At 40.6% G+C, this 12,608-nt stretch overlaps 1 protein-coding gene across 1 annotated transcript; it reads left to right on the top strand.

The window, feature by feature from the left end:
* Positions 1 to 1,877: 1,877 nt before the first annotated feature.
* Positions 1,878 to 8,381, top strand: rab42b (RAB42, member RAS oncogene family). Its single transcript, XM_061958784.1, has 2 exons — positions 1,878 to 2,417; positions 7,890 to 8,381. Exons 1-2 carry the CDS (start codon positions 2,200 to 2,202, stop codon positions 8,317 to 8,319), a joined length of 648 nt encoding a protein of 215 aa, XP_061814768.1. The 5' UTR covers positions 1,878 to 2,199; the 3' UTR covers positions 8,320 to 8,381.
* Positions 8,382 to 12,608: the final 4,227 nt, after the last annotated feature.

Here is a 12,608-nt window from a genome sequence, read left to right as displayed (position 1 = left end):
GCTATTTTGAAAAAAAATTGGGACTTTTGCCGACTTTCTCACTTTTCTCCCCGCCTTCCAGTGCGACTTTGCTGGGTGCGTTTTGGACATTTTTGGGCATCCCAAAACTTGCGGCACTGGGACCTGGGTAGCTATTTTGAAAATTTTTGGGACTTTTGCCGACTTTCTCACTTTTCTCCCCGCCTTCCAGTGCGACTTTGTTGGGTGCGTTTTGGACATTTTGGGCATCCCGGGACTTGCGTGGCCGGCGGCAGGACTTGTGGGACTCGAAACTGGGTGTGATGTTTGAACATTTTTTGGACTTTTGCCGACTTTTCTCCCCGCCTTCAAGTGCAACTTTGTGGGACTTGGCTGGGTGAGTTTTGGACATTTTGGGCATCCCGGGACTTGTGGGACTCGAACCTGGGTGTGATGTTCGAACAATTTTTGTACTTTTGCCGACTTTTCTCACCTTTCTCCCTGCCTTCCAGTGCAACTTTGCTGGGTGCGTTTTAAACATTTTTGGGCATCCCGGGGCTTGTGCAGCTGGACTTGTGGGACTCGAACCTGGGTAGGTATTTTGAAAATTTTGGGGTCCTTTGCCGACTTTTCTCCCCGCCTTCCAGTGCGACTTGGCTGGGTGAATTTTGGACATTTTTGGGCACCCGGGGACTTGCGCAGCGGGACTCGAACCTTGGTAGGTATTTTGAACATTTTTGAGACTTTTGCCGACTTTTCTCACCGCCTTCCAGTGCGACTTTGCTGGGTGCGTTTTGGACATTTTTGGGCATCCCAAAACTTGTGGGACTGGAACCTGGGTAGCTATTTTGAAAATTTTGGGGACTTTTGCCGACTTTTCTCACTTTTCTCCCCGCCTTCCCGTGGGACTTGCCTGGGTGCGTTTTGGACATTTTTGGGCATCCCGGGACTTGCGTGGCCGGCGGCGGGACTTGTGGGACTCGAACCTGAGTAGGTATTTTGAACATTTTGGGGTCCTTTGCCGACTTTTCTCCCCGCCTTCCAGTGCGACTTGGCTGGGTGAATTTTGGACATTTTTGGGCACCCGGGGACTTGCGCAGCGGGACTCGAACCTTGGTAGGTATTTTGAACATTTTTGAGACTTTTGCCGACTTTTCTCACCGCCTTCCAGTGCGACTTTGCTGGGTGCGTTTTGGACATTTTTGGGCATTCCAAAACTTGTGGGACTGGAACCTGGGTAGCTATTTTGAAAATTTTGGGGACTTTTGCCGACTTTCTCACTTTTCTCCCCGCCTTCCAGTGCGACTTTGCTGGGTGCGTTTTGGACATTTTTGGGCATTCCAAAACTTGCGGGACTGGAACCTGGGTAGCTATTTTGAAAAAAAATTGGGACTTTTGCCGACTTTCTCACTTTTCTCCCCGCCTTCCAGTGCGACTTTGCTGGGTGCGTTTTGGACATTTTTGGGCATCCCAAAACTTGCGGCACTGGGACCTGGGTAGCTATTTTGAAAATTTTTGGGACTTTTGCCGACTTTCTCACTTTTCTCCCCGCCTTCCAGTGCGACTTTGTTGGGTGCGTTTTGGACATTTTGGGCATCCCGTGGCCGGTGGCGGGACTTATGGGACTCGAACCTCGGTAGGTATTTTGAACATTTTGGGGACTTTTGCCGACTTTTCTCCCTGCCTTCCTGTTTACATTTTTATTGTACTTAAAATCTCTCAATAATTCAAACCCTAAACCAGGTGTGAATGAATGATGGGTTCCCACTTCTCTGTGAGCACTTTGAGTATCTAATAATAGAAAAGCATGATATAAAATCTAATCCATTATTATTATTTTTTTTAAAAAGTCAAACAAGTTGTTTTTTTGTTTTTTTAACCCTTTAGATCAAATGTCACAGTTTTCAGTTAATATTAATCTGCATTAGTTATTGTAATAAAATTTTCAAAATAAAAGTTTTTGTAAAACGTCAATGTCCTGTCACGTGCAGGTGTTCTTGATGACGCGCGCTTCCTTCTGACCCCGCCCCTGGCTGTGACGTCACGGTCCTCCCCCGGGAGTCACGTGTGATTAGTCAAGTTCCCTCGCAAGTCCCAACAACATCACTTTTTTTTTTCTTTTTTTTTTATGGAAGCCGGAAGTCCTCCTGAACATCCTGTTTGCGTCCTGCCATATGTCGGCGAGGTGACGCGCCCGGCCGCCCTCCATCGTTTCCCGCCCACCTGCGTCCGAGTGGCCGGATGGACCCCACCTTGTGGCAGTACCAGTTCCGGGTGATCATGCTGGGAGACTCCACGGTGGGCAAGTCGTCGCTGCTGAAGCGCTACACGGAGGACGCCTACCTGGAGACCCTCGACGAGACGGTGGGCGTGGACTTCTACGTGCACTTCCTGCAGGTGGAGCCCGGGGTGAGGGTCAAGCTACAGTTCTGGGACACCGCCGGACAGGAGCGCTTCCGGTGAGCGGGGAGGGGGCGTGGCCTAACTCGTGTACTGTATGTATTGAATTACCAATCATTCACACTTATTTTGTTATTGATACGCACACACAAACTATAAATATATCATCAAATATAAAGAAGAAACACTAAATAATTGCGTGAATAAAACGAGAAAGAAAATATATAATGAAAAAGAACATTTTATGCTGAAGTTGAACTGAAATGCTGACAGGATGTAGAATGATTGTTGGAATGTTGAAGAGTTTGAATTTCCAGGAAAACTGGAATTTGGTTTGGAACTTGGGAAAGTTGTTAGTTTGAATGTCCAGGACGAGTGGAATGTGTTGATGTTGGAATGGTTTGAATCGGTTGAAAACTGTGGGATTTGTGGACGTTTGAAAAATGGATAATTCATTTTATATGGGGAAAATGTTCTTAAAAACTGGGAATTTTAGGAAAACTGGGAATTTTTGGAAATTGTTCGTAGGATGAGTGAAATGTGTTGATGTTGGAATGGTTTAAAAAGGTTGGGGGGAAAACAGAAATTCCAGGAAATTTGTTGAACCTGGTGTTTCAATTTCCAGGATGAATTGAATGTGTTGATGTTGGAATGGTTTGAATCGGTTGCAAAATGTGGAGTTTGTGGAAGTTTGAAAAATGGATAATTCATTTTGAGTGGGGAAAATGTTCTTAAAAACTGGGAATTTTAGGAAATCTGGGAATTTTTGGAACTTGGGAAATTGATAGTAGGATGAATGGAATGTGTTGATGTTGGAATGGTTTAAATAGGTTGAAAAATGTGAAAGGAGTCATCGCGCTAAAAAAAAAGGTTAGGAATAAGGTTGGGAAAAAAACAGAAATTCCAGGAAATTTGTTGAACGTGGAAAAATGGTTGTTTCCATTTCCAGGATGAATTGAATGGGTTGAAGGTATAAAAGTTTGAAAAATGGCTAATTCATTTTGAGTGGGGAAGATGTTCCTAAAAACTGGGAATTCTAAGAAATCTGGGAATTTTGTGTTGATGTTGGAATGGTTTGAATAGGTTAAAAAAAGTGAAAGGGGTCATCGCTCTAAAACAAAAAAAAGGTTGGGAAAAAACAGAAAGTCCAGGAAATTTGTTGAACATGGAAAAATTGTTTCAATTTCAGGATGAATTGAATGTGTTGAAGGTTTGAATCGGTTGCAAAATGTGGGAATTGTGGAAGTTTGAAAAATAGATAACTCATTTTGAGTGGGGAAAATGTTCTTAAAAACTGGGAAATCTGGGAATTTTTGGAAATTGGGAAATTGTTAGTAGGATGAGTGAAATGTGTTGATGTTGGAATGGTTTGAATCGGTTGGGGAAAAAAACAGAAATTCCAGGAAATTTGTTGAACGTGGTGTTTCAATTTCCAGGATGAATTGAATGTGTTGAAGGTTTGAATCGGTTGCAAAATGTGGGAATTGTGGAAGTTTGAAAAATAGATAACTCATTTTGAGTGGGGAAAATGTTCTTAAAAACTGGGAATTTTAGGAAATCTGGGAATTTTTGGAAATTGTTAGTAGGATGAGTGGAATGTGTTGATGTTGGAATGGTTTGAATCGGTTGAAAAATGTGGGATTTTTGGACGTTTGAAAAATGGATAATTCATTTTGAGTGGGGAAAATGTTCCTAAAAACTGGGAATTCTAGGAAATCTGGGAAATTTTGGAAATTGTTAGTAGGATGAGTGGAATGTGTTGATGTTGGAATGGTTTGAATAGGCTGAAAAATGTGAAAGGAGTCATCGCGCTAAAAAAAGGTTAGGAATAAGGTTGGGGGAAAAAACAGAAATTCCAGGAAATTTGTTGAACGTGGAAAAATTGTTGTTTCAATTTCCAGGATGAATTTAATGGGTTGAAGGTATACAAGTTTGAAAAATGGGTAATTCATTTTGAGTGGGGAAAATGTTCCTAAAAACTGGGAATTCTAGGAAATCTGGGAATTTTTGGAAATTGTAAGAAGGATGAGTGGAATGTGTTGATGTTGGAATGGTTTGAATCAGTTGAAAACTGTGGGATTTTTGGACGTTTGAAAAATGGGTAATTCATTTTGAGTGGGGAAGATGTTCTTAAAAACTGGGAATTTTAGGAAATCTGGGAATTTTTGGAACTTGGGAAATTGATAGTAGGATGAATGGAATGTGTTGATGTTGGAATGGTTTGAATAGGTTGAAAAATGTGAAAGGAGTCATCGCGCTAAAAAAAAGGTTAGGAATAAGGTTGGGGAAAAAAACAGAAATTCCAGGAAATTTGTTGAACGTTGAAAAATGGTTGTTTCAATTTCCAGGATGAATTGAATGGGTTGAAGGTATAAAAGTTTGAAAAATGGGTAATTCATTTTGAGTGGGGAAAATGTTCCTAAAAACTGGGAATTCTAGGAAATCTGGGAATTTTTGGAAATTGGGTCATTGTTAGTAGGATGAGTGGAATGTGTTGATGTTGGAATGGTTTGAATAGGTTAAAAAAAAGTGAAAGGGGTCATCGCTCTAAAACAAAAAAAAGGTTGGGAAAAAACAGAAATTCCAGGAAATTTGTTGAACATGGAAAAATTGTTTCAATTTCAGGATGAATTGAATGTGTTGAAGGTATAAAAGTTTGAAAAATGGGTCATTCATTTTGAGTGGGGAATATGTTCCTAAAAACTGGGAATTCTAGGAAATCTGGGAATTTTTGGAAATTGGGAAATTGTCAGTAGGATGGGTGGAATGTGTTGATGTTGGAATGGTTTGAATAGGTTGGGAAAAAAACAGAAATTCCAGGAAATTTGTTGAACGTTGAAAAATGGTTGTTTCAATTTCCAGGATGAATTGAACGTGTTGAAGGTATGAAGGTTTGAATCGGTTGCAAAATGTGGGAATTGTGGAAGTTTGAAAAATTGATAATTCATTTTGAGTGGGGAAAATGTTCTCAACAACTGGGAATTTTAGGGAATCTGGGAATTTTTGGAACTTGGGAAATTGATAGTAGGATGAGTGGAATGTGTTGATGTTGGAATGGTTTGAATAGGTTGAAAAATGTGAAAGGAGTCATTGTGCTAAAAAAGGTTAGGAATAAGGTTTGGGGAAAAAACAGAAATTCCAGGAAATTTGTTGAACGTGGAAAAATGGTTGTTTCAATTTCCAGGATGAATTTAGTGGGTTGAATGTATAAACGTTTGAAAAATGGGTAATTCATTTTGAGTGGGGAAAATGTTCCTAAAAACTGGGAAATCTGGGAATTTTTGGAAATTGGGAAATTGTTAGTAGGATGAGTGGAATGTGTTGATGTTGGAATGGTTTGAATTGGTTGAAAAATGTGAAAGGAGTCATCGCGCTAAAAAAAAGGTTGGGAAAAAACAGAAATTCCAGGAAATTTGTTGAACGTGGAAAAATGGTTGTTTCAATTTCCAGGATGAATGTAATGGGTTGAAGGTATAAAAGTTTGAAAAATGGGTAATTCATTTTGAGTGGGGAAGATGTTCCTAAAAACTGGGAATTCTAGGAAATCTGGGAATTTTTGGAAATTGTTAGTTTGAATGTCCAGGATGAGTGGAATGTGTTGATGTTGGAATTGTTTGAATAGGTTGAAAAATGTGTAAGGGGTCATTGCGCTAAAAAAAAAAGGGAAAATAACAGAAATTCCAGGAAATTTGTTGAATGTGGAAAAATGGTTGTTTCAATTTCCAGGATGAATTGAATTTGTTGAAGGTATGAAGGTTTGAATCGGTTGGAAAATGTGGGATTTGTGGACGTTTGAAAAATGGATAATTCATTTTAAGTGGGGAAGATGTTCCTAAAAACTGGGAATTCTAGGATATCTGGGAATTTTTGGAAATTGGGAAATTGTTAGTTTGAATGTCCAGGATGAGTGGAATGTGTTGATGTTGGAATTGTTTGAATAGGTTGAAAAATGTGTAAGGGGTCATTGCGCTAAAAAAAAAAGGGAAAATAACAGAAATTCCAGGAAATTTGTTGAATGTGGAAAAATGGTTGTTTCAATTTCCAGGATGAATTGAATTTGTTGAAGGTATGAAGGTTTGAATCGGTTGAAAAATGTGGGATTTGTGGACGTTTGAAAAATGGATAATTCATTTTGAGTGGGGAAAATGTTCTTAAAAACTGGGAATTTTAGGGAATCTGGGAATTTTTGGAAATTGTAAGTAGGATGAGTGGAATGTGTTGTTGGAATGGTTTGAATAGGTTGAAAAACGTGAAAGGGGTCATCACTCTAAAAAAAAAAAGTTGGGAAAAAAAACAGAAATTCCAGGAAATTTGTTGAACATGGAAAAATGATTGTTTCAATTTCCAGGATGAATTGAATGTGTTGAAGGTATAAAAGTTTGACAAATGGGTAATTCATTGTTAGTGGGGTATATGTTCTTAAAAACTGGGAATTTTTGGAAATTGGGAAATTGTTAGTAGGATGAGTGGAATGTGTTGATGTTGGAATGGTTTGAATAGGTTGAAAAATGTGAAAGGAGTCATTGTGCTAAAAGAGGTTAGGAATAAGGTTGGGGAAAAAAACTGAAATTCCAGGAAATTTGTTGAACGTGGAAAAATGGTTGTTTCAATTTCCAGGATGAATTTAGTGGGTTGAATGTATAAACGTTTGAAAAATGGGTAATTCATTTTGAGTGGGGAAAATGTTCCTAAAAACTGGGAAATCTGGGAATTTGGAAATTGTTTGTAGGATGAGTGAAATGTGTTGTTTGAATAGGTTGGGGAAAAAACAGAAATTCCAGGAAATGTGTTGAACGTGGTGTTTCAATTTCCAGGATGAATTGAATGTGTTGAAGGTATGAAGGTTTGAATCGGTTGCAAAATGTGGGAATTGTGGAAGTTTGAAAAATAGATAACTCATTTTGAGTGGGGAAAATGTTCTTAAAAACTGGGAATTTTAGGAAATCTGGGAATTTTTGGAAATTGTAAGTAGGATGAGTGGAATGTGTTGATGTTGGAATGGTTTGAATCAGTTGAAAAATGTGGGATTTGTGGACGTTTGAAAAATGGATAAATCATTTTGAGTGGGGAAAATGTTCCTAAAAACTGGGAATTCTAGGAAATCTGGGAATTTTTGGGATTTGTTAGTAGGATGAGTGGAATGTGTTGTTGTTGGAATGGTTTGAATAGGTTGAAAACGTGAAAGGGGTCATCACCCTAAAAAAAAAAAGGTTGGGGAAAGAAACAGAAATTCCAGGAAATTTGTTGAACATGGAAAAATGGTTGTTTCAATTTCCAGGATGAATTGAATGGGCTGAAGGTATAAAAGTTTGAAAAATGGGTAATTCATTTTGATTGAGGAATATGTTCTTAAAAACTGGGAATTCTAGGAAATCTGGGAATTTTTGGAAATAGGGAAATTGTTAGTAGGATGAGTGGAATGTGTTGATGTTGGAATAGGTTGTGAAAATATCAAATTCCAGCAAACTGTGTGTTAATCTTATTCTACAAGATTGGCTAAAAGCAAACTAAAGTCTGACATTCCATTCCAGGTCCGTGACCCGCTCTTATTACCGTAACTCAGTGGGAGCCCTGCTGGTGTTCGACCTGGCCAACCGGGCCTCCTTCCAGCACGTCCGGGAGTGGCACGCCGAGGTGTGCGAGCGAGTGCAGCCTCACCGGGTCCTCTTCGTCCTGGTGGGCCACAAGAGCGACCAGGCGGAGCGGGCGGTGAGTCGGGAGGAGGCGGAGGAACTGGCCCTGCTTTTAGGGACGCCCTACGTGGAGGCCTCGGCCAAGACGGGGCAGAACGTCAAGGCCGCCTTCGAGACGCTGGCTCGCGGGGTCTACCAGGGTCTGGTGAGCGGGGAGGTGGAGCTGCAGGAGGGCTGGGACGGGGTTAAATGTGCTGCCCCGCTGGCTCTGCACAGGACCGCCCAGCCTGGTGTGGAGCGCGAGGGAAAACACAAGTGCTGTAAATAAAAGACAGCTAAAATGATCACTGTTAAAGTCACGATGTTTTTTTTGGTCTGACATTTTAATAAATATTAGCCGTCGATTAAATATTTCTGTATTTTTCAGTCACATTTTAAAAAAATGACATTGCTTTGAAATGTAAATACTCAACTTACATTGGATACATAATAAATAAGAAGTATTTTATAGTATATTTTGCATTTAACAATAATTTAGTGATGGTAAATTATTATTTACCGTATTTTCCGCACTATTAGCCGCACCTAAAAACCACAAATTTACTCAAAAGCTGACAGTGCGGCTTATAACCCGGTGCGCTTTATATATGGATTAATATTAAGATTCATTTTCATAAAGTTTCGGTCTCGCAACTACGGTAAACAGCCGCCATCTTTTTTCCCCGTAGAAGAGGAAGTGCTTCTTCTTCTACGCAAGCAACCGCCAAGGTAAGCACCCGCCCCCATAGAACAGGAAGCGCTTCTTCTTCTACTGTAAGCAACCACCCGCCCCCATAGAAGAAGAAAAAGCGCGCGGATATTACGTTTCATTTCCTTTGTGTGTTTACATCTGTAAAGACCACAAAATGGCTCCTACTAAGCGACAGGTTTCCGGTTCATGAAAAGACGCAATCTCTCCATCCGCATACGGACTACTATTTCACAGCAACTGCCTAAAGACTTTCAAGAAAAGCTGGCTACTTTCCGTGCATATTGTAAAAACAAGATAGCTGAAAAAAAGATCCGGCCAGAGAACATTATCAACATGGACGAGGTTCCACTGACTTTTGATATTCCTGTGAACCGCACTGTGGATACAACGGGAGCACGTACGGTGAATATTCGCACCACAGGGAATGAGAAGTCATCCTTCACTGTGGTTCTAGCTTGCCATGCTAATGGCCAGAAACTTCCACCCATGGTGATATTCAAAAGGAAGACCTTGCCAAAAGAGACCTTTCCAGCCGGCGTCATCATAAAAGCTAACTCGAAGGGATGGATGAAGAAAAGATGAGCGAGTGGTTAAGGTAAGTTTATGCGAAGAGGCCGGGTGGCGTTTTTCACGCAGCTCCGTCCATGTTGATATACGACTCCATGCGCGCCCACATCACGCTGGTTTTAATATATTATTAAAGTTTGACTGACCTATCTGACTGTTTTTTTGACATTCCTTTAGCGCAGTTAGATGCGGCTTATAACACGGGGCGGCTTATAGGTGGACAAAGTTTTGAAATATGCCGTTCATTGAAGGCGCGGCTTATAACCCAGGGCGCCTTATGGTGCGGAAAATACGGTAGTTTGTCGCTACATCTGTAAGTCCAAGTTAAAACTCTTACTATGCAAAGCGAAAGCAATTTATCAACAACACCCAGAAACGCCGCCGGCTTCGCTGGGCCCGAGCTCATCTAAGATGGACTTACGCAAAGTGGAAAAGGGTTCTGTGGTCTGACGAGTCCACATTTCAAATTGTTTTTGGAAACTGTGGACGTGGTGTTCTCGGGAACAAAGAGGAGAAGAACCATCGGCGCAAAGTGTAAAAGCCAGCATGTGTGATGGTATGGGGGTGTATTAGCGCCCAAGACATGGGTAACTTACACATCTGTGAAGGCACCATTAATGCTGAAAGGTACATACGGGTTTTGGTGCAACATATGGTGCCATCCAAGCAACGTTATCATGGACGCCCCTGCTTATTTTAGCAAGACAATGCCAAGTTACGTGTTACAACAGCGTGGCTTCATAGTAAAAGAGTGCGGGTACTAGACTGGCCTGCCTGTAGTCCAGACCTGTCTCCCGTTGAAAATGTGTGGCGCATTACGAAGCCTAAAATAGCACAACGGAGACCCCCGGACTGTTGAACAACTTAAGCTGTACATCAAGCAAGAATGGGAAAGAATTCCACTTGAGAAGCTTAAAAAAATGTGTCTCCTCAGTTCCCAAACGTTTACTGAGTGTTGTTAAAAGGAAAGGCCATGTAACACAGTGGTGAACATGCCCTTTCCCAACTACTTTGGCACGTGTTGCAGCCATGAAATTCTAAGCTAATTATTGTTTGCAAAAAAAGTTTGAACATCAAATATGTTGTCTTTGTAGTGCATTCAATTGAATATGGGTTGAAAAGGATTTGCAAGTCATTGTATTCCGTTTATATTCACATCTAACACAATTTCCCAACTCATATGGAAACGGGGTTTGTATTATGAAATTTCTTATATATCGTGCAGGTGTACCTAATGTAGTGTCCAGTCACTAATTTGCTCGGCATCCGACGACGCCGGCGAGCGATGGTTTCGCGCTTCGATGTTGACAATTATTTAAAAAAAAGAGCGCCCCCGGGGTGCATTTGGATATCGTGGCGGAGTGATGTTTGAGAAGTCTTCAAGGCAATTACTGTCGCTCGGCGTGACGAACGAGCCTCCCGCGTCCCCGCAACCAATTTATTTTGCCTGGAAGACACCTTCTCCCCGAAGACTCGCTGGAGCTGCTGTGCTGTGCAAGATGGCTCTTTGTAAATAAACAGCAAGTGAAGTGATTAAATGTCACTTGATGCCCCTTAAAGTCACTCCAAACACCAATGAAGCCCCCGTGTGGTACATTAGTCCACTACTTTTACCTTAACAAGCTTTTCTGGTGGACACAGGCCAACGCTACGTCTCACAACTTCTTAGATATCCACTTCCTGTTTATGCATTTTTAATCTAATTCATGCTTACTGGTCGTTTTGTTATATTGCAAATGCATCCTGACAATAGAAGTACAGATCTGAAAAGGTCTTGCTTTTTAATCGCTACCAAACGCTATCTACCTACCGGTACTATATCGCCCCCTGCTCTGGAGATGTGTGCTTCTACCATTACATCATCATTTGAAGATAAACGTATTCGGAAAACATTTGCAGATTTGAAACGCTCTCACCACAACCTTTAATTTCAGGTATGACTCGATATGTTTTGTCTCAAGTTGTTTTTTTATTGCTACCAAATGCTAGTTAGTTGCTATCTACCTACTCTATCGCCACCAGCTTTGGAGATGTGTGCTTCTACCTTTACATCATTTGAAGATGAACGTATTCGGAAAACATTTGCAGATTTGAAACGCTCCAACCACAACTTTTAATTTGAGGTATGACTCGATATGTTTTGTCTCCAGTTGTTTTTTGATCGCTACCAAATGCTAGTTAATCGCTATCTACCACTTTGAAGATAGACGTATTAAGAAAACATTTGCAGATTTGAAACGCTCTCATCACAACCTTTAATTTGAGGTATGACTTGATATGTTTTGTCTCAAGTTGTTTTTTGATCGCTACCAAACGCCAGTTAGTCGCTATCTACCTACTCTATCGCCGCCAGCTTTGGAGATGTGTGCTTCTACCATTACATCATCATTTGAAGACATATTAGGAAAACATTTACATATTTGAAACGCTCTCACCACAACCTTTAATTTGAGGTATGACTCGATATGTTTTGTCTCCAGTTGTTTTTTGATCGCTACCAAATGCTAGTTAATCGCTATCTACCACTTTGAAGATAAACGTATTAAGAAAACATTTGCAGATTTGAAACGCTCCAACCACAACCTTTAATTTAATGTATGACTTGATATGTTTTGTCTCCAGTTGTTTTTTGATCGCTACCAAACGCCAGTTAGTCGCTATCTACCTACTCTATCGCCGCCAGCTTTGGAGATGTGTGCTTCTACTATTACATCATCATTTGAAGACGTATTAGGGAAACATTTGCAGATTTGAAACGCTCTCACCACAACCTTTAATTTGAGGTATGACTCGATATGTTTTGTCTCAAGTTGTTTTTTGATCGCTACCAAACGCTAGTTAGTCGCTATCTACCTACTCTATTGCCGCCAGCTTTGGAGATGTGTGCTTCTACCATTACATCATCATTTGAAGACATATTAGGGAAACATTTGCAGATTTGAAACGCTCCAACCACAATCTTTAATTTGAGGTGTAACTCGATATGTTTTGTCACCAGTTGTTTTTTGATTGCTACCAATTGCTAGTTAGTCGCTATCTACCTTCTTTATTGCCACCAGCTTTGGAGATGTGTGCTTCTACCTTTACATCATCATCATTTGAAAACAAACATATTAGGAAAACATTTGCAGATTTGAAACGCTCCCACCACAACCTTTAATTTGAGGTCTGACTCGATGTTTTGTCTCCAGTTGTTTTTTGATTGCTACCAAATGCTAGTTAGTCGCTATCTACCTACTATATCGCTGCCAGCTTTGGAGATGTCTGCTTCTACCATTACATCATCATTTGAAGACATA

Source organism: Nerophis lumbriciformis, linkage group LG04 (assembly GCF_033978685.3).
Source record: "Nerophis lumbriciformis linkage group LG04, RoL_Nlum_v2.1, whole genome shotgun sequence".
NCBI lineage: Eukaryota > Metazoa > Chordata > Actinopteri > Syngnathiformes > Syngnathidae > Nerophis > Nerophis lumbriciformis.
The sequence above is the reverse complement of the archived record's forward strand: the minus strand, read 5'-3'. Positions and strand labels throughout refer to the sequence as shown.

Coding starts and splice junctions, on each gene's coding strand:
- rab42b (XM_061958784.1), top strand. CDS start 2,200: ATGGACCCCACCTTGTGGCAGTACCAGTTCCGGGTGATCATGCTGGGA. Junction 2,418..7,889: donor GCCGGACAGGAGCGCTTCCG/GTGAGCGGGGAG, acceptor ATTCCATTCCAG/GTCCGTGACCCGCTCTTATT.